The 20,204-nt window shown below is 48.3% G+C and overlaps 1 protein-coding gene and 1 non-coding gene across 2 annotated transcripts; one reads left to right on the plus strand and one right to left on the minus strand.

The window, feature by feature from the left end:
* Nucleotides 1-9,414: 9,414 nt before the first annotated feature.
* Nucleotides 9,415-12,996, plus strand: LOC125510881 (uncharacterized). The gene is made up of 4 exons (XR_015602792.1): nt 9,415-9,716; nt 9,812-11,389; nt 11,483-12,498; nt 12,576-12,996. It is a non-coding gene; the product is annotated as an uncharacterized LOC125510881 (transcript).
* Nucleotides 12,997-13,126: 130 nt separating this feature from the next.
* LOC125510882 (uncharacterized) lies at nt 13,127-19,404 on the minus strand. The gene is made up of 9 exons (XM_048676159.2): nt 17,807-19,404; nt 17,202-17,269; nt 17,074-17,123; nt 16,819-16,915; nt 16,670-16,747; nt 16,422-16,589; nt 13,957-15,890; nt 13,670-13,846; nt 13,127-13,583 (listed from the first exon to the last, which is right to left on the minus strand). Exons 1-7 carry the CDS (start codon nt 17,994-17,996, stop codon nt 15,729-15,731), a joined length of 813 nt encoding a protein of 270 aa, XP_048532116.2. The 5' UTR covers nt 17,997-19,404; the 3' UTR covers nt 13,127-13,583; nt 13,670-13,846; nt 13,957-15,728.
* Nucleotides 19,405-20,204: the final 800 nt, after the last annotated feature.

Raw genomic sequence — 20,204 nt, forward strand, 5'->3', positions numbered from 1 at the left:
CGAGAAGGAAGGATCTGCCGTCGTCCCGACCGCGCCGATCGGGGCTATGGCCGAGGAGGAGGAAGAAACGCAGGACGCTGGGAAGACCGCGGCCCGCGCCAAGGGTGGCGCGATCAACCTCGCGAGGATCGCTGGCGAGACCTGCCTCGCGAGGGGGACTGGAGGGATCAGCCTCGTGAGGATCGCCTTCAGGGCAACGCAGGCCTCCCTCCACTGCCGCCTCAGCCAAGGAGGAACGAGGACCGCCATCAAGACGAAGGGGCTGGGGGCTTCCAGGAGCCACGCGCAATCGCCTGCATCCTGGGCGGAGCTCAAGCCCAGCCTCCCAACGCATCTTCAAGCAGTTTGCCCGCGAAGTGAACGCAGTCCTCCCCAGGCTTGAAGCAACGCGCCCTCTCAGGTGGTCGGCATGCGCCATCACGTTCAGCTTAGCGGATCAACTCAAGTGTGCGGCCACAGCCGGAGTCCTCCCGATACTTTGCTCCCCAGTCATCAGCAATGTACTGGTCACCAGGACCCTCATCGATGGTGGGGCAGGGCTCAACGTCCTGTCCGTGGAAATGTTCAACAATCTCCAAGTGCCCTATGACCAGCTTCAGCCAACCAAGCCCTTCTCTGGAGTCACCGACGGCTCCACGGTCCCGATTGGGCAGGTCCGCCTCCCTGTCACCTTCGGGGCACGTGACAACTACCGCACCGAGCTCATCGACTTCGACGCCGCCCACATCCGCCTGCCGTACAACGCCATCCTCGAGTACCCAGCGCTGGCCAAGTTCATGGCCGTAACTCACCATGGCTACAACGTCCTCAAGATGCCAGGAAGTGGCGGAGTCATCGCGGTGCCCTGTGAAGAGAAGGATGCAGTGTGTTCCCTGGAGCGAGCCTTTCAGGCCGCGTCACTGGAAGACCCGGATCGCGGAAGCAGGAGGCTTCCCGAGACCACCCCCAAGAAGAAGAAGACATCATCCGAACCGGCCCCTCGGGAGGCGGGCCCCTCAGGGCCCGCATCTGCCCAGGGGAACCTCCTTCCATCACATAGGAAAGCGCGCCCGACGCCCTCCTTAGGCAGGGCTCGGGGGCTCTCCCCTGGAGGGCCATCGACCTGGCCAGGGTCACGAGGGAGGCGCTTTGGCACCACATGGAGGCGTGTTTCGAAGCACGTTTCCCTCAAGAAGGAGCAAGGCAAGGAAGGACAGACCCGCAGGAGTTCGTCGACAAGGCCATTCAAGAACTACAGGAATCAAGAATCATGAGGGGTTGCCGTCGTCTACCGGCTGTGGCTCCCCATCCAGGCGAGGATGGTGGGCTGCACGTCTGCAACGACGTACCAGGGCTCAACCAAGTTGCTACGATGGAGCGCCTCTGGCCCTCGCGAGTGGGGCGCTGCGGGGGACCGCCCCACAGCTACGTTCGCATGCCTTACGACTTGCCGAGCGCGGTTGCTACGTGCCAGCGCCTCATGAGGGGCATCATGTAGGCTCAAGAAGACAGGCGTTCCGCGGCCTTGGCGGAGATGGAGATGATTCGCGAAGAGCTACCAGTGCCTCCGGAGCCTCCCGAGGCCCCTGGGCCTGGGGGCTCGTGAGGATCGGCTTCCGCAGCCTACCGAGTCTGCTGCACCAGCACCCCTTCGCCCTCGACACCCTCAGGTGACATCTTACAAGTTTCATTTCCGGCTAGGAGCGCCCTCCCAGGGCTGCATCGTTCCCAGGCCGCGTGGGTCCGTCCCTGCGGTATGTATCCCTTTTATTTCATGTCGTTAGCTTGCTTTATTGAGGGCGCCCCTCGGGCTGCATCATCCCCAAGTCGCTCGGGCCCGACCCAGCGATGTCTACCTTCCCAGCATCTGTTTGAATGAATCCCCTCCTTCGCGGCTAACGTGTTTGATCTAGTTGCCTGCTCAACTGACGCCAACTGATGGAATTGCTCCCACAACGGCACGACGCTTGCGCATGGGTCCGTCCCTGCAACGCCGACAAACCTGAATGCCTGAGCTATGGCCGCGGCAGCCCCGCATGGCGCCACCTCGTCAAGCCTCCAGTGCCTCACCTCCCCTTGGAAGCAACTAACGGTAGACTAATAGTTGTCATGGCAACCTTTTCTTCCTTCTATGATGAGTTTACAGGATCCCCTAAGGGAGTTGCACCAGGCAAGGCCCTCGCGGCATTCCTTTCACTCTTGTCCGCGCGAACCGCTTGCACGTTAAAGGGGGGGTGCCTGAGCATCACGACTCAGGGCTCCTACTGGCTCTCCAGCCCTCACCCTCTGGCCTTGACCACGGCATCGCGACCTGGCTGTTGGGTTTTGTAGTAATTTCAAAAAATTTCCTACGCACACGCAAGATCATGTGATGCATAGCAACGAGAGGGGAGAGTGTTGTCTACGTACCCAACGCAGACCGACTACGGAAGCGATGACACAACGTAGAGGAAGTAGTCGTACGTCTTCACGATCCAACCGATCAAGCACCAAAACTACGGCACCTCCGAGTTCGAGCACACGTTCAACTCGATGACGATCCCCGGACTCCGATCCAGCAAAGTGTCGGGGAAGAGTTCCGTCAGCACGACGGCGTGGTGACGATCTTGATGCACTACAGCAGCAGGGCTTCGCCTAAACTCCGCTACAGTATTATCGAGGGCTATGGTGGCAGGGGGCACCGCACACGGCTAAGAAATAGATCACGTGGATCAACTTGTGTGTTTCTGGGGTGCCTTTGCCTCAATATATAAAGGACTATAGGGGGGAGGCTGGCCGACCAAGCTTGGCGCGCCAGGAGAGTCCTACTCCCTCTGGGAGTAGGATTCCCCCCCCCCCCAATCCTAGTTGGAATAGGATTCGCGGAGGGGGAAAAGAGAGAGAGGGGGCCGGCCACCTCTCCTAGTCCTAATAGGACTAGGGGAAGGGGTTGGCGCACAGCCCATGTAGGGCTGCCTCTTCTCTTTTCCACTAAGGCCCATCTTGGCCCATTTAGCTCCCGGGGGGTTCCGGTAACCTTCCCGGTACTCCGGTAAAATCCCGATTTCACCCGGAACACTTCCGATATCCAAACATAGGCTTCCAATATATCAATCTTTACGTCTCGACCATTTCGAGACTCCTCGTCATGTCCGTGATCACATCCGGGACTCCGAACAACCTTCGGTACATCAAAATGCATAAACTCATAATATAACTGTCATCGTAACCTTAAGCGTGTGGACCCTACGGGTTCGAGAACAATGTAGACATGACCGAGACACGTCTCCGGTCAATAACCAATAGCGGGACCTGGATGCCCATATTGGCTCCTACATATTCTACGAAGATCTTTATCGGTCAGACCGCATAACAACATACGTTGTTCCCTTTGTCATCGGTATGTTACTTGCCCGAGATTCGATCGTCGGTATCCAATACCTAGTTCAATCTCGTTACCGGCAAGTCTCTTTACTCGTTCTGTAATACATCATCCCGCAAGTAACTCATTTAGTTGTAATGCTTGCAAGGCTTAAGTGATGTGCATTACCGAGAGGGCCCAGAGATACCTCTCCGACAATCGGAGTGACAAAACCTAATCTCGAAATACGCCAACCCAACATCTACCTTTGGAGACACCTGTAATGCTCCTTTATAATCACCCAGTTACGTTGTGACATTTGGTAGCACCCAAAGTGTTCCTCCGGCAAACGGGAGTTGCATAATCTCATAGTTATAGGAACATGTATAAGTCATGAAGAAAGCAATAGCAACATACTAAACGATCGGGTGCTAAGCTAATGGAATGGGTCATGTCAATCAGATCATTCAACTAATGATGTGACCTCGTTAATCAAATAACAACACTTTGTTCATGGTTAGGAAACATAACCATCTTTGATTAACGAGCTAGTCAAGTAGAGGCATACTAGTGACACTAAGTTTGTCTATGTATTCACACATGTATTATGTTTCCGGTTAATACAATTCTAGCATGAATAATAAACATTTATCATGATATAAGGAAATAAATAATAACTTTATTATTGCCTCTAGGTCATATTTCCTTCACTGGCATACCAGCGATGGCTGAGACTAGCTCGAGGGCCGGGACCCGAGGACGTAGAGCAGAAAGGGGAGCAAAGGCGGGGGAGAAGGGGCATGCGAGGACCTCGCCGAGCGATTCCGCTCCTGCCGACGCGCGGACCCGACGACACACCAGGGATAATCCCCGACTCTCGAGATAAGTCACTGCCCGAAAGCACCGACTATCGTAGCACTACCCCCGCACCTAATGCAATTCCGTGTCAGCGACGCCGCTCTCCTTTCTTGCCGAGCGACGGCTGCTTGGGCGCCAAAGGGGACCTCCTGAGCATCGCGACTCAGGGGCTCTTACCGGACCCCGGGTCGCTCACCTCCTGGCCTTGACCACGGCATCGCGACCTGGCATACCAGCGACGGCTGACGCCACCTTGGGACTGGGACCTGTCGGCGCAGAGCACCAAGCCCTCGCGAGGTTCGAAAGGGAGAACTGAGCTAAGACGGAGTCAGCAACTCGCACAGCTCTACAGCAAGGGTTATGTATTAACAAACAGGACTACAGGCACCTTACAAGCCCCCATGGGGCGCATTTTGATTCCTCGCAGGGAACGGATCCTAAGGGATGCTAACTACATGCGCTCCTGCAAAAGATGCCATCATCAACAGTGGGCCGTCAAGCGCCAGTGCCAACCCCATCCAGATCAGAGTCGGCGACGGCCAGACGAGCCCGCCCTGCTCCAGGAGCGGCGCCGGCTTGGGGGCTTGTAGCTGTCGTCACTCGTCTCCGGAGTCGCGAAGATCTCGTCGGAGTCGCTGGATCCTCCGACCCCTCCGTCGCCTGCAGAGCTGCCAAGGGAGCGGTCGACGGGCCTAGCCCTCACCATGGCAAGGTCCTGGCCACCTCTCCTGGGGCAACACTCCAGCCGGCGCCCGTTTGCGTCGAAGATCTTGAAGAACATCACCGAAGCGCCATCATACTCCAAGTGGACCGCGAAGACGCCCCTTACCCTGCAAACCCGGGCGATCTCTCTCCAGCCACGAGTCATGTAGACCTCGCCCGGGGCAACGACCGCGACCTCTGCCTCGGTCGCGAGGGTGCTGCAGCCGGCGTGATGCAGCCAGAGCTCCAGGGGCTCCCCTGGCGGGATGATGGAGGCGAAGAAGGGAGGCAGACGGATCCAAGACTGGAGAGGAATGGCGACGTGGAGCACGAACTCTTGGGAGGAGCCCTCGGCGTGGACCCAAGGAGGAACAACCCACACCTTCGTGACCCGTCGGCACCGACGACGGCGCTGACCGCGGGGATCGGCATCAACCCCTTCGAGGCCCTCGACGTGGGCATACAAGGGAAGCGGGAACCCCGGCGGAGCCTGCTCGCACCGAGGCCTCGACACCACCTGACGGTCCTCCTCGTCCCGGCCGCAAAGGGCGAGCCGTTTCTTCGGCAGGAGCGGGTCTGGTCCCTCTAGAGGGGCCTTTCCCTTCTCCGCTGCAGAGAACCGGCGAATCGGAGCCATCGCGGCAAGACGGAGCAAGGATCGGGAAGAAGGAGAAGCAAGGAGGGATGACCTGGAAGGGCACGCGCAGTTCCGTACTTATAGCCGGCGAAGGCCAACCGCCGGCCTCCACGATCACAGGTAATCATGACACGATTTGCATGCAGGGACTTGTCCAACTCGCGCGATCACCGAGGCGTCATGGGGAAGCAGAGACGCCCACGTCCCATCAACCGCCACGCGGCGCCCAAGGCCGCAGGCTGTTAGGGCCCGCTGCGCTTCGCCCTTGCCCTCTTGCCTCTCGGCACGGCCAAGTCCGGGCACGCCTTGGGCCCGGGGGCTACTATCGGCGTTCTGGGAACGGGGGTCCCCAGACTTGCCTTCCTGCGGCCTGCGGTGTGGCTCAAAGGGGGCCCAGCATGGCCCATCTTCATCAACACAAGACTCAAGACCCTCGCGAGGGGCCCAGCCTCGCGGGGTGGACGACATGGAGCTTCCTCAGGCACGGCCTCGTCAGGCTGGCTCGCGAGGAGGCGGAGAGATCAAGGCGGGGTACCTCGCGAGGTGCCCGTGATGCAAGCCATGACGACTCAGGGCGCCAGCCCGCGCAGCGTCCTTCTTTCCTCTTTGGTGCAAAGGGGGCAAGCGCAGCCACGGAGTACCGAGGCATCAGGCAAAGGTTGCCATTTCAGTGCAACGAGACCAAGACCAGGAGGACTACGAGATGGAGGTCACCGTGGAGCCCAAGACGGCGTCATCACCAGAGCTTTGCGCAGGTGAAGACTACTTTTGTCAGGATAGTTGATACTTGCTGTCCCCCTTCAAATTAGTTCGCCATTGTTGGCTCCCTTCCCGCTCGATATTTGGGAAGAGGACCAGGGCCTCTATAAATAGGACCAGCCACCCACATAGCAAAGGGCGGCGAGTAAGAGTAAGGCAGTGAGTGAGTGAGAGAGAGAAAGAGAGAAAGATGGCTGAACTCCTCCCAGCAGTTCATCACCCCAGCCAAGAACAGACCCTCGCGAGGCCGTTCTTCCTTGTATTGTTCATCATCATCAGCCCCAAGAGGCAATCCACCCACCACACACTGGAGTAGGGTATTACACCACAACGGTGGCCCGAACCAGTATAAACCTTGTGTCTCTTGTGCAGTTCTTTCAGTAGTCTAGATCTTTGCGAGACGGAAGGTAGAAGACGTAATCTCCGCGCGCGCCCCAGTGTTCGAACCTTAAGGGTCTGCCGGAACCCGAAATCCGACAGAATTGTTACAATTATTAGTAAATGAAGCATGGTCCCAAGGTGATTTATCTCTACCAATACAATGTAATAACAATAGAAGATACCCCATTATTCAATATGCTGATGATACTCTGATCATCATGCCTGCTGAAACTACCCAATTGAGAAAGATCATGAACATTCTTGCTATATTCTCTGAATTTACAGGTCTAAAGGTAAACTATAGTAAATCCTCCCTAGTACCAATCAATATTTCTGACAGCAGAGCTCTTGAATTAGCCAACATTTTAGGCTGTAAAAAAGAAGGCATGCCTTTCACATACCTAGGCCTACCAATGGGATCCACCAGACCTAAAGTGGATGACCTCATGCCTATGGTGTCAAGGCTTGATAAAAGATTATCTGGTATTGCAAACCTGGTGACATATTCTGGCAGATTCACTCATTGGAAAGCAATGGTTTCTGCTCTTCCAATATATGCAATGTGCTGCATCAGAGTGCCTTTCACTATCTTAGATCACTTCGAAAAATCTGGCAGAAGTTTTCTTTGGTATGGTAACAAGATCAATAAACATGGGAATTGTTTGGTTAAATGGTATAATGTCTGTCTCCCCAAAGAAGCACGAGGACTGGGAGTCCTTGATTTGAGAACTCAAAACAGAGCTCTTCTAATCAAATTTTTCTTCGAGTTTTTCAATAAACAAGATATTCCCTGGGTGGAATTAATATGGAGCAATTATTATTCTGATGGCTCTATACCCTCATATCCCACAAGGTTGGGATCCTTTTGGTGGAGAGATTGCTGTTCTATCCTTCATGATTTTAAAAGCATGACTACATGTATCCCCTCTACTGGCAACACTATCTCACTCTGGCATGATAAGTGGAATGAGGACACTCTCCGGAGCAGATTTCCTCAATTATACTCATTTGCTAAAGATACAGACTGTACAATTGCCTCGGCTATCATTTCCTCAATCAGCAACTTTCATGAGATGTTTCATTTACCCGTGTCATCTATAGCTGTGCAACAAAGCAATGAGATGTTGGAAATCATAAGCAACATCCACCAGGACAATGATAATAAAGATTGCTGGCAATTTCTCTGGAAAGGAAAAAAATACTCCAACAAAAAGATTTATCTGCAACTTATTGGAAACCCACCAAAGGCAGCACCACCATTTTAGTGGATTTGGAAGTCATGCAACCTGCCCAAACAAAAAATTTCTTCTGGTTGCTTCTACTGGATAGACTAAATACTAGAGACCTACTAATCAGGAAGAATTTTCAAATAGAAAACAGGAGGTGTGTCCTATGTGATGATGAGCCCAATGAATACCTACAACATCTCTTCTTTGAATGTGACTTCAACAGAAATTTCTCGGCTACAATAGATATGGAATGGAATACAGATCTTAATACTATTGAAATGCTAATGGAGGGCAAAAGTGGAGATAACAGCCAAGGATTTAAGGAGAAGATAATAGCAGGGTGCTGAGCATATGGAAGCATAGAAATGGCATTATCTTTGACAATATTGACAGAAGTATGACTCACTGCTTATCAAATTTCAAAGAGCATTTTAGCACCATTATCAAGAAAGTAAGACCTAGTTTAAGGGATGGGATGCAATCCTGGTTGGATACATTGTAATTTGTTAATTTTTCTGTATCATGTACCTCATCTGTACAGACCCATGTAACACCACCCATTATTAATAGAAAATAGAGTTACAGTGGGGAGCCTTTCCCCACTGTGTTTGCTCAAAAAAAATATATCCTCACTTTTTCCCACTGGGTTTTGAAGGAGTTTTTCAAGATGACTATATTTACACTAAAAGCATAGATTAGGGGGAGTGTTAGGATTTAATTAATTCTAATAATCCTTGCTTTCCTAACCAAGGCGGTTGCTTCACGTCCCTATGGACGCACCCCTTTGAAGGCTATATATATGTGTAATCTCATCATCAGTAAAGACAACTATTCACTTTTACATCTGTCTCGATTGTCTTTCGATCTCGATTCTAAACAGAGAGGAGCTGGAGCTGGAGAAGTTCATCACACACAGCGTGCCCTTCTCGTAGATCAACACGGCGTTCAACCAATGCCTCATGCTTAAGAGGAGGCCCTGCGCTGCATCATGAGGATGGACAAGTAGATCGCCTCTTAGTCGTCATGTGTCTTCGTTTTAAGATTTGGAGCTGCAGAAGCTGCCGCCTGACGAGGAATCACAGAGCTGTTTGTCCGTAACATTTCGCATAAAAACACATTATTATGGTGATTTCAAGCAGTATGCTATCCAAGGACAATTTCACAAAAGACTTTTCTGAAGGAACTAAAACAATTTCTTGCCACCAAGAAAGTCGCAAGTGCTTGCACAACACCTTCACAGCCCTTTTGTCAGGAAAGATGGCTGGGATAGTGCCAGAGTGATTCTAGGTGACAACAAGGGTGGGTTATCTTTGCATGATGTAAAACCAAGAGAAAAGTATGTTTTTCGTCCCTCAAGTTCCCAAAAAGTGCAGACTTCGTCCTTCAACTTTCTTTGGTCTACTTTTGGTCCCTCAAGTTTCAAAACCGGTCAAGTTTCATCCGAATTCCGGTTTCGCTAGAAAACAGGACACGTGGCGTGGTATTCTCTCTCCCCTCACTTGCCACGTCCGACCCGCCGTTGGGTCAAACAGACAGCCCGCGCGACGCCGTCTTCACTCTCTCCCCCTTTCCCTTTCCTCTGTGACCTCTCTCCCAAACCTGAGGCTTGGCGGCGGCGGATCCCGATTTGGCGTGGTGGTCGGCATTGGCGTTGGAGCCAGGGACGGCGGCGCCCTTGAGAAAAGCTACGGCGGCGCCGATGCAGTATACCTAGGCGCAGATCTACGCGGCGGCGCAGGCGGGTGTAGTGTTGCGGTTGCGGCGGCGCCGATCCAGTATACACCGGCGACGACGAGAACTATCAGGACAACGACCACCGGCAGACCTTCAGGTATGTTTTTTTTGCGTATATTGTTTAGGATTCGTAGGTAGATGCCATCCACTTAGGTTGTAGCCGAATCTGAAATTTGTGTCCATCTATTGTAGGGAGTAATGGATCCTCTGGATTTAATTCATGTCATGTTCCATTATAATGGCGAATTTGTGAAGAATGGGAACCACATGATGTATTTGGGAGGCAGTGAAGCTATGTCAGACATTGACAGAGATAAGCTTTCTTTGCCCGAGCTTTTGGGGCATTTAAGAGATCATTGCACTGATGTGGAGGGGATACAATGTCAGTTTTATTGGTTAGTTCCAGGAAAAGAGATGAATGATGGACTTGTTTTTCTGCATGATGACAACACTATTCTTAAGATGGCTGAGTTTGTTTGTGATGGAGGAGTTGCAGATGTGTATGTTGAGAAGCATGCTTCTGCTGATGGGGAAGAAACAGTTGCAACAGCATGCTCTGCTAGAGAGGAAGAGGAGCAGTTCACCCCTTTAAGTGTAGTTATGCCAGAAGAACAAGTGCCCAGGTTAGATGGGAATACTGATGCACAAGATGGAGAGTCTGATGAAGAGGACAGTGATTATATACCTGATGATGAGTCAGCATCTGAGGATGATGAAGAAGCAAGAAAGATCAATGCTGACTATGTAGAGTACAAGAAGAAACTCAGGGCTGGCAACATTGACATTTTAGATGAAGTGTTCATTACAGATGCAACAGTAGGTTCAAGGGAAAATGTTGGAGAGGATGCAGCTGCTGAAAGCTACTCAGACAGCTCAGATTTTGATGACTCTTTTGAAGAAAACAGTGATGGAGAGGCTGTCAGCAAACCAAAAAAATATCCTGTGTACAAAGACAGAGGAGAAGTACCAGAGTTCTGTCTTGGAATGAAATTTGAATCAAAGGAAGAGTTCAGAAAAGCAATAATTACTTATGGACTACATCACAGAAGGTTAATTAGGTTTAAGAAAAATGATTCTGTAAGGTGCAGAGCAGAGTGTGATTGGGGGACATGTCCCTGGTTCTGTTTACTAAGTAGGACAAGTAGGTGCAATAGTTGGCAGGTGACATCTTTCATAGATAAGCATTATTGCCCAAAAAGGAAGGACAACAAGCTGGTCACTTCAGTGAGGATTGCACAAAAATATGATAAGCTCATTAGAGGCCACCCAGGATGGAAGATTGACAGCTTGAAAGCACATGTGCAAGAGGACATGTTTGCAAATGTGAGCACATCACAAATTCAGAGAGCAAAACAAATTGTGAAGCAGAGAGTGTATGATTCCACCAAGTTCCAATACTCAAAAGTGTTTGATTATCAGTTGGAATTGCTGAGGAGCAATCCAGGAAGCACTGTTGTTGTCAAACTTGATCCAAAGGAAAGAGTACCGACATTTCTAAGAATGTATGTGTGCTTGGCTGCTCTGAAAGAAGGTTTCAAGGCAGGTTGTAGAAAAGTAGTAGGAATGGATGGATGTTTTTTCAAAGGAGCAACAAATGGAGAGCTGCTCTGTGCTATAGGGAGGGATGCAAATAACCAAATGTACCCAATTGCATGGGCAGTAGTTGAGAAGGAGAATAATGACTCATGGGATTGGTTCTGTGATTTACTGTTTAGAGATTTGGAAGTGGAAGATGGTCAAGGCTGGGTGTTCATATCTGACCAACAGAAAGTGAGTGCTACATAATTTAGAGATCTCCATAATTTATTGCTACTTTTTGCAAATTGGAAATGCTAATTAACAATTTCTTTTTTATTTTTTTAGGGAATTATAACAACAGTTCAGAACTGGGCACCATTGGCTGAGCATAGGAATTGTGCCAGACATATATATGCTAACTGGAGACTTAAATTCAGAAACAAGGACTGGCAGAAACTGTTCTGGAGATGTGCAAAAGCATCAAATGTAGCTCTGTTTAATCATGCTAGGGAGAAGTTGGCCAAGGAAACTGTTATGGGTGCAAGGGCTGTCACTAAAACAGACCCATGCCACTGGAGCAGAGCATGGATGAGGTTAGGATCCAACTGTGATAGTGTAGACAACAACATGTGTGAGAGCTTTAATAAGTGGATTGTGGAAGCTAGATTCTTTGCTGTTATTACTATACAAGAGACCATTAGAAGGAAAATCATGGTAAGGATACAAGAGAACAATGACAAGTGGCCAAAGTGGAGTGGTACTATCTGTCCAAACATTATGAAAAAACTTGAAAAGATGATCAATGAGTCAGCTCATTGCACTGCCATATCTAATGGCAACAACTGCTTTGAAGTGACACAAAGAGTGCAGTATAGATTCAAAGTTGATTTGACCAACTGGACATGTAGCTGTAGGTACTGGCAGCTCTCTGTTTACCATGTGCACATGCTGTGTGTGCTATACACATGGTCACAAATGACATTTCTGGCTATGTTGCTAGCTGCTTTTCAGTGCAGAATTTCAAGGCAACATACTCACACTTCCTCCAGCCAGTATATGGTATGGCAACTTGGCCTGAATCCAACAGACCTAAGCCAACAGCTCCAGGATATGTAAAAATGCCAGGAAGGCCAAGAACTGAGAGGAAGAAAGGGAAGGGAGAGAAACCCACTGCACCTAAGCACAGGATGGGTAAAGTTGGCACAATCAGTAGATGCTCTGTTTGCAAATGCACAGGTCACAACAAAACAAAGTGTACTGCTCCTAAACCACCTGCTAGCAGTGCCCCAATTGCCCCAAAGCCAACTACAAAGGGCAGTTCTAGGCCAGCTATAAAGGCTAGTTCTAGGCCAAGTACAAAGGTGAGTGTTTAGCTATGTTCCTACCTTATTTTCTGTGCAATATGTCAAACATAGCTCTCTAATGAAAATGCTTGCAGGGTCCTGTGCAACCCTCACAGGAAAGCACAAATGTGAGTAGCAAGAGAAAAGCTCCATCAGACATTCCATCTACTTCAAGAAGGCCACCTTCAAATGTTAGCAGATTCAAGCCTTTCAAACCACCTCAGAGCAAGGTCACTGCTACCTCAAAGGCCACTGTGAAGAATGTTCATGTCAATGTTAGCAGCAGCTCCGGAGTTACTATGAATTTCAGTTCTGGAGCTGCTAACACCAACTTCACTGGAGCAAATAAAAGAGCAAAAAAAGTGCCCAGAAAGCTGCTCGAGTGAGGCCTGTGTGTATGTTCAGAAAACCTGTGTCTTTGTTTCCTTCAGTTAAATTTGAACACTGTTGTTTGTTTCCTTCAGAAAACTTGTTGCTTGTGTACTGAACAAGATGAACCTGGGCTATGTTTCTTAAGTTGAACCTTGGCTGTGTTTCTAGCACTTAAAATTGTGTGCTTGCTCTCATTTCCTGTTGAATATGTGTGCCTACTTGCTGTCCAAATGCCAAAAAGAGATCAAGCCAATATGTACAACATAGAGCACAATTTAGTACAGAATAATTCAGTGCTTATAATGTCAACTGAAATAGGTACAATTGGTCAGTGCTTATAAGCACAACAAACTAACATACATAGCATCTTAGCCTATTACATTCAGTTCTTGGCAACAGCTAGGAGTGCAACTTACAAAAACATTACATTTTCAGTCCAATAAGCACAGCTAGCACTGCAAATAAAGCTATATTGCTACCAACTAACACCCAGATAAACAGATCCTTCTTGTTTAGCTCCATCTTCATTGCCTTCGTCTTGGATATCATCTTCTGTTGCCTTTTCTTCTCTTTTTCTTCCATGTCAGATATCTTATCGGCCAACATGAGCTCCAATTCATCTTACAATCTTCAGCCTTCAACTTATCTGCATAAAGTGCATTCATAGATCTTTGCGCTGGTGCAGGCCATTCAGGATCATACCACATCAGAAAATCGCATGCTTGTTCATCCTAAAATTCAAATAAATTGCATCAGTTCATCTGAACATTACCATGCAGATTTGGTAGAAAGAAATGAATGCGACAACTAGATTCACCTCCCGCATGCAACAAATGAACCTTCTGCCAGTGTTCACACCTTCATAAGCAACCTTTCTCACCGGCAAAAATCCACAAAAACAACTAAAATTGCTCTCCGTTTCAATGCCACAAAACTCTGGATCTTCGATTGCGAGTGGCACTTTGCCAGATATCAGTTCCTCAGGCATATAGACCTATTCAACGACAAACAACACCCAACAGCACCTCCCCTTAGTCCCTCAATCACCAAGGAAGAATCCTAAATCCCCAAATCCCTAACCCTAGATCACAAATTGGCACTTACCTGTGTAGGAGCACAACTGCTTCTGTCCTCACTCATCCACCCAAGGATCTCCTCGCGAGTTCGCATGGCGCCGGCAGCGAAGGGGAACAAGGCGCTGGCGGTGAGCAAGGCGACGACGCCGGGCAAAGCGACGGTGAGGTCGGGACAGAGAGAGAGAGAAGAGGAAGAGAAGAGCGCGAGGTGGAGAGTGAAGACGGCGTCGCGCGGGCTGTCTGTTTGACCCAACGGCAGGTCGGGCGTGGCAAGTGAGGGGAGAGAATACCACGCCATGTGTCCTATTTTCTAGCGAAACCGGAATTCAGACGAAACTTGACCGGTTTTGAAACTTGAGGGACCAAAAGTAGACCAAAAAAGTTGAAGGACGAAGTCTGCACTTTTTGGAACTTTTCGACTAAAAACATATTTTTCTCTAAAACCAACGTGTAGCTACTCAACTTGCACGCAATGAGTTTTCTGGTAGGGACAAATGAATATTAACCGTCGCTCCAACCTTGATCTAATGGGCCATATATTCCGGTAGGCAACAGGAGTACCCCGGGAAATAAAGGTACAATAAATATCCCGGATGTAACATACCCACAAGGCCACAACGACCATGCAATGGATGGCTTTTTTGGGGAAAAGAACTTTCAATCTATTCATCAACTATTTGGTAGTACAAAGAACATAAATTACATCCAAGCCCGTACACCTTCTATCCAATAGCGACTACAATCACTGGAGTGAGCTGACGGTGTGCCGCAGTTATCGCCCCTCCCTCATCGGAGCCAGGCAAACTTCATTGTAGTATACAGTTGGAAAGTCGTCAAGTCGTCGTGCTAAGGCCCCACATGACCAGCACGCCAGAATAGTAACCGTCACCGATGAAGAGAAGATTAGATTGGAAGGATCCAACATGTAAACACAGAAACTTAGACGAGCGAAGAAAAATACAGCCTGAATCCGGCGAGATACACCGGAGACACAGCTTCACATGCCCTCCAACGATGCTACACGCACCACCAGGGCGACGGCTAGGCGGGGAGAACTTTATTCCATCTTCAAGGAGCCGCCACCCTTCATCACCCTCTGACCCTTACCACACCTTTATCAAACATTCGCTTCTTTCAAAGTACCTCTTTAAGAGGTTAAGCGCCATTCTGATAAGTTCACACTTCAGAAAAACAGCTGCTGTTTTTTCATATTTCACACCCGTGAATACTAATGCAGGACAGCTTTACTTACGTTTCGGTGTACAGTATCTAACTATGTGAGGCTAATATTTTCGTACATAAAGGCCAACCGTGCAGCCACTGGCGGAGCTACGTGTAGCTAAAAGTGGCCGTGGCCCGCCCAGCACATGGCAAATGCAGCAGAGGAGTGAGGGTAGACTCGGACATGAGTGCAAAAGTATTGGAGTGTTCTTCCTACTGGCCCGCCCAGCAAAGCTGCTGTAGCTCCGCCACTGCGTGCAACCACATCTAAATTTCAGTTTGGAACATACCTCGATGTCTTACGGCACGAGGTCAAACACCACTAAGTGTTTACAGGGAAGCTGCAACTGAATAGGGGGAAGCTGAAATTTGAATATATATTTTAAATGACAAAAGAGGTAGAAACCTATATACATACACTAACACAGCAATTGCAGTAGTGATGCTTCTAGGAGTCGAACCCGTGATATATACTGAATACGGCAGTTAATTATATATACCTCCAATTCAAATTAACTTGGAATTTTTCAGACAGTAAGGGTGGCAGAGTGCTTTACCGGAGGGGGTCAGTAAACGTGGTTAGTATCGGTAATCGTAGTAAATCGGACGGTAACCAAATCCAAATCCTTGGTTGCCACTGCCTGAGTGCGCACCATAGTAATATGAGTTACTGGCAGGGTGTTGCTGTGAATTCCCATGGTGTCTGGCTCCACGCCAGTTGTTGAAGTATGGGTGGGGTGCCTGCAAACAGAAACTTTTAATTAATTTAACTGTAAGTAACAGGACAAAAGCAGTATAACGTAGCAGACATAAATAATTCCATCTTTGCAACCTATTATATGACGATGAACTAGATTCAAACTTATTCGAATATTTAGTTCTTTTTGTAATCCTTAGCATATTTACAAACATGGTGCCCATGATTTCTTGAATCTTCTAATCATACAACACAACGAGATTGTCTTTTCTACAGCTGCAGGTCAAATGAGGACATGGGATCATCTATACCAATATAAAAAGACCCAAAGGGGCAGATCCAACCGATCTCGACCATCGAACTAAGTTAATCCAACGACCTAGACTGCTTCAATGGCGAGCTTTAAACGTGTTTAACGTGTAATTAATATCATACCAAATATTGCATTAATCACAGGATTAACACACAAATAATAGCATGCCTAATATCCGCATGCAATTAATATATTGTTTAAATATTAACGTGCATTGCATCGTGCGCAATTACTAGTATCATAAGCTTCACAATTTTCTTACCACATGAGGTCCAAATGCCCTGCTAGGTGCCATCTGCTGCTCCGGTAGCAGTGGGTGCTGCCACAGCGAATGATAATTGTCGTAGCTACGTATGTTAGGGGCAGGGGCCGACGGTGCACACACAGGGTTGCAGGGTCCAGTGAACTTGTTGAAACATTGTGGCAGCGGCTGCAGTGGCACATTCTAATTAATGTTGTTGTATGCAAAAATAGACACATGGGAAACAGGGCATATGAAATACAGCATACCGGATTGTTTTGAGGGGGGCATGATGAGTACCCACGGTAGCCAGGCGCCTCCCATCTGTTGAAGCATGGTTGTGGAGGCTGGAAATGACCCATCGTATTAATCTTGGTCTATGACACATAGGAAATGAAACATACTGGATTCAGCATACCATATTGTTTTGATCAGGACAGGCCTGTGAGCTATGAACATTCCGTACAGTACTCTGAGCTAAATCTTGTGCATGGTTGGCTTTCTCAGCCAATAGCCTGAGCAACAACAAAACCAGTTATATGGAAGACCTCCAATATGTGCAAAAACTAATTAGCATAGCATTCAGAACATTGAATGGTTTGACGTTTAAAACAGATCATCGTTGCAAAGATCTTCAAAGAACAGAGTTCTCATAACAGAGTAAGAAACCTGCCTTGGACGTTTGTTTTCAGATTCATAGGAATCAGGCTCACCGACACAGATCTATGGACACAAGAGAGGAAACTTTAGCAGGTCGGAATTTTTTGAAATATGAAATAATACATGATAGAAAATACTTACAGCTGCATTATTTGGCTCATTCGCAGAGCTGCTTGTCTGTGCGGTTTGAATTGCTGAGACTTTAATGCCTACAAGAGACAGATAAACTCATAAGCAATGCCATAGTCATAAACAGGTATTCAGTAGTGCTCAAGCTATTTTATTCTTTAATTTTTGCAGACTCGGATGGGGTTCAAAATAGCACGCAGCTTGTAAATATCCACACGCCCATGCATAGAACAATTTGAATTTCTTTGATAAGCATTAGTGCAGCATTAATTTCTATCTGCACTGTAAGTTGATAAAATCTAGCTGCCCAGCACAGATTAGGATTGGATTCTACAGTGTAAGTATGAATCAGCAGTAGACCCTTACGCAAAAAAAAACCCCACAATTTATACAAGATTAACATGTAGCCATAAGACAAGGTAGAAAAACCAGATAGCCCTATTTCTCACAGTAGAGATCACAGAGAGTATCATATGTAGCTCTAAACACCCTAACAAAGATATGCATAGCGTGGAGCATAAAAGGGTAGCAGCAAATATGATAATTCACCAACCAAATTGTGCGTAGCACTGAAAGGGTCACAAGCATGTTGATAACAAGAGCAGATGAACAATTACCAGGAGTCATTTTTAGATGGTTCACCAATGCGCAGGGAAGGAATGTTTGCCACGAAGGAGAATATCTTCCAAATGGGTGCGCCCCAGGTGCTTCCACTTTCAGTGTTCTCTTCAAGGTCAACAGCAACCACCCATCCAGATCGATCACTCCATTTCCTGGATAACTTGAGGTAAAGGATATGATTACCATCTGTACTCAGGATGGAGCAAGCCGAGTACATGTTCTTGAATGTCAAGCTCCCAGCGGATTCATTCCTTTGGCCAGACAGTAAGGCCGAAAACGCGGAGTCATCGACCAAAATGTCATCAACATCAACAATGACTCCCTTGAGCCAACAGTCAGACCCAATCTCCCTAGTCCATGTCATGGCACTCCAACCATTCATTGTGCGCAGCGTCTTGGGTATGTTGTCCACATGTTTACGCTTGTAGAGCATGATCAAGTCAGAATCATAGAGGACAGTCTTGTCCCTGGGGTCAGACGGCTTTTCAGGAGGAACCTCTACAATCTCTGTTACAGTGACGCGGTGTTCCATCTCAACAAACTTGATCAGACCATCGACATAGGCGACATCCCGAATACGCCTGACGCCAGCTCCCGGGATTAACTGCTTCAAAATTTCTTCTCTGTTTCTAGGCAATGGCTCAGGCAATGGGATGTAGCGCGCACGAAGGGGTTCTCGTTCTTGAAGTATGTCACACACCAACATGCCGCGCAGCAAATCGACCCACACCAGCACGCCATCTCGGAGCAACATGGCCTTGTCGGGTGCAATCGTAAGGACCCCAGGACATGGGTTGAGCAGCTCCTTGATCCTAGATGTGAAATCGGTAATCCTTCAAGGTCACTGCGTCACAGAGTGCAATCAGGAGATAATGTCCCCGTCACCACGGGGCACGATTCCGAACTAGCTAACACGGTGCAGCGAATCATCATCGGGAAGCGGGACGCTGTCGAGGGACGGGGACCTGGGGTCGCCCTTGTAGATGAAGAATTCATACTCGCCGTCGCCGGAAGCAAAAGAGGTGCGGATAAGAACGAATCGGCCCTCCGCGCCAACCACGTGTGGCTGAACTTCCAAGTCGGCGTCCTCAGAGTCGGAGATGGGGGGCTTGGAGCAGTGGAACGTGTAGAAGGACACCGCCGGTGGGTCGGCGATCCAGAAGGTGACCTCCACGGTATGGTCGACCCTCGATTTGGCTGTGGCCGTGGTGTGGTTCCTGCTGACGGCGACGTACGCCTCCTGGGCGAGGAGAATCGACGCCGGCCAGGGGGAGGCGTCGCCGGGGGAATTGACCGAGGCGCGGCGGTCGGCCATCGATCCGGACGCCGTCCGCGTTACGGATTTCGAATGGGAGTGTTGGGGATTGAAGGAGGCGCTCCAGGATTTGGGGCTTAGGGTTACCTCTCCACTCCTCCTCCGTTTCCTTCACGAGCAACTTGTAGTAGTTAATCCCGGGGCGATTTGAATTGAGCATCTGCTGCAGAGCTCTTTTTTCCCAATAAAAAAACAGATATTGAAAAAGTTATGCCAAAAACCATCATAATCTGTGAGAAATTATTGCGGAGCCCCAATATTAACAGCTTAATTTCCCCGCTATTTTCAGCTTGGATGACATGATTGATATTATTATGTGTACATGCTAAAATATTTTCAAATTTTTTGAACACTTGTAGTGTGATTTTATTAGACCTTCAGTGCACCGATAGCACCACAAGGCTGGGTTTATTGGATACGTTCCCAACCCTCACCACTGTCCTCAGTTCATTAACCGAAGAACAACGGTATGCACTCAGCACTCACCAACCTATAAGTGACTCTCCACCTTGCTTTGCATGGATCACCACCAAGAACCTTCAGTCCTCTAAATCCTGAGTGCCGGCTGAGATGAGTGAAAACAAATTGAAAGTTACACGTTTTTGTTCTTCTTCTTTTCTTGCTATTATATGGATGATAAGCCAAGATCTCTATGATTTTAGTTTGTTGTGTTTTTATTTAGATTCTTGCCATCGAGAAACAATTGGAGTTCTAAGAAGGTATGGTGTCCTTCCCTGTAAATTCTGCTTGCTTTTAGGTTGTTCGCATGGATCAAGATTTGTTATACTAGGTTTCCCCTCCTCTTAGGCACTTATCTCATTGGTGGCATTTTGGGAGAAATGCCAAGATTTCAATCTTGAGATGAATTTGTATATACATGGCTTTACCAAACCTCCGCTGAGTGTTTTGGCATGATTCATACTAAAAGGCTTCAGCCTTGGAAAATGCTAGGTGCATTTTCTCATGGCATGTTGCCTATTACTGAGGTATGCAATGGACATGACAAAAATAGAGTAGTAGTATAGGATAAGAAGACACATATTTCTTTTGGGAAAATTGATATGTGTATTAGATGTTGA

The sequence above is a fragment of the Triticum urartu genome, chromosome 5A (assembly GCF_056163025.1).
Source record: "Triticum urartu cultivar PI428250 chromosome 5A, HENAU_Tu73, whole genome shotgun sequence".
NCBI lineage: Eukaryota > Viridiplantae > Streptophyta > Magnoliopsida > Poales > Poaceae > Triticum > Triticum urartu.

Excerpts from the sequence above, each read along its gene's own strand:
- LOC125510882 (XM_048676159.2), bottom strand. The coding sequence starts at position 17,996 with ATGGTAATCATATCCTTTACCTCAAGTTATCCAGGAAATGGAGTGATC. Across the intron at positions 16,748-16,818 it reads GTCCTGATCAAAACAATATG|CCTCCACAACCATGCTTCAA; the intron begins GTATGCTGAATC and ends GGTCATTTCCAG. Across the intron at positions 16,590-16,669 it reads GCCCCCCTCAAAACAATCCG|CCGCTGCCACAATGTTTCAA; the intron begins GTATGCTGTATT and ends GTGCCACTGCAG.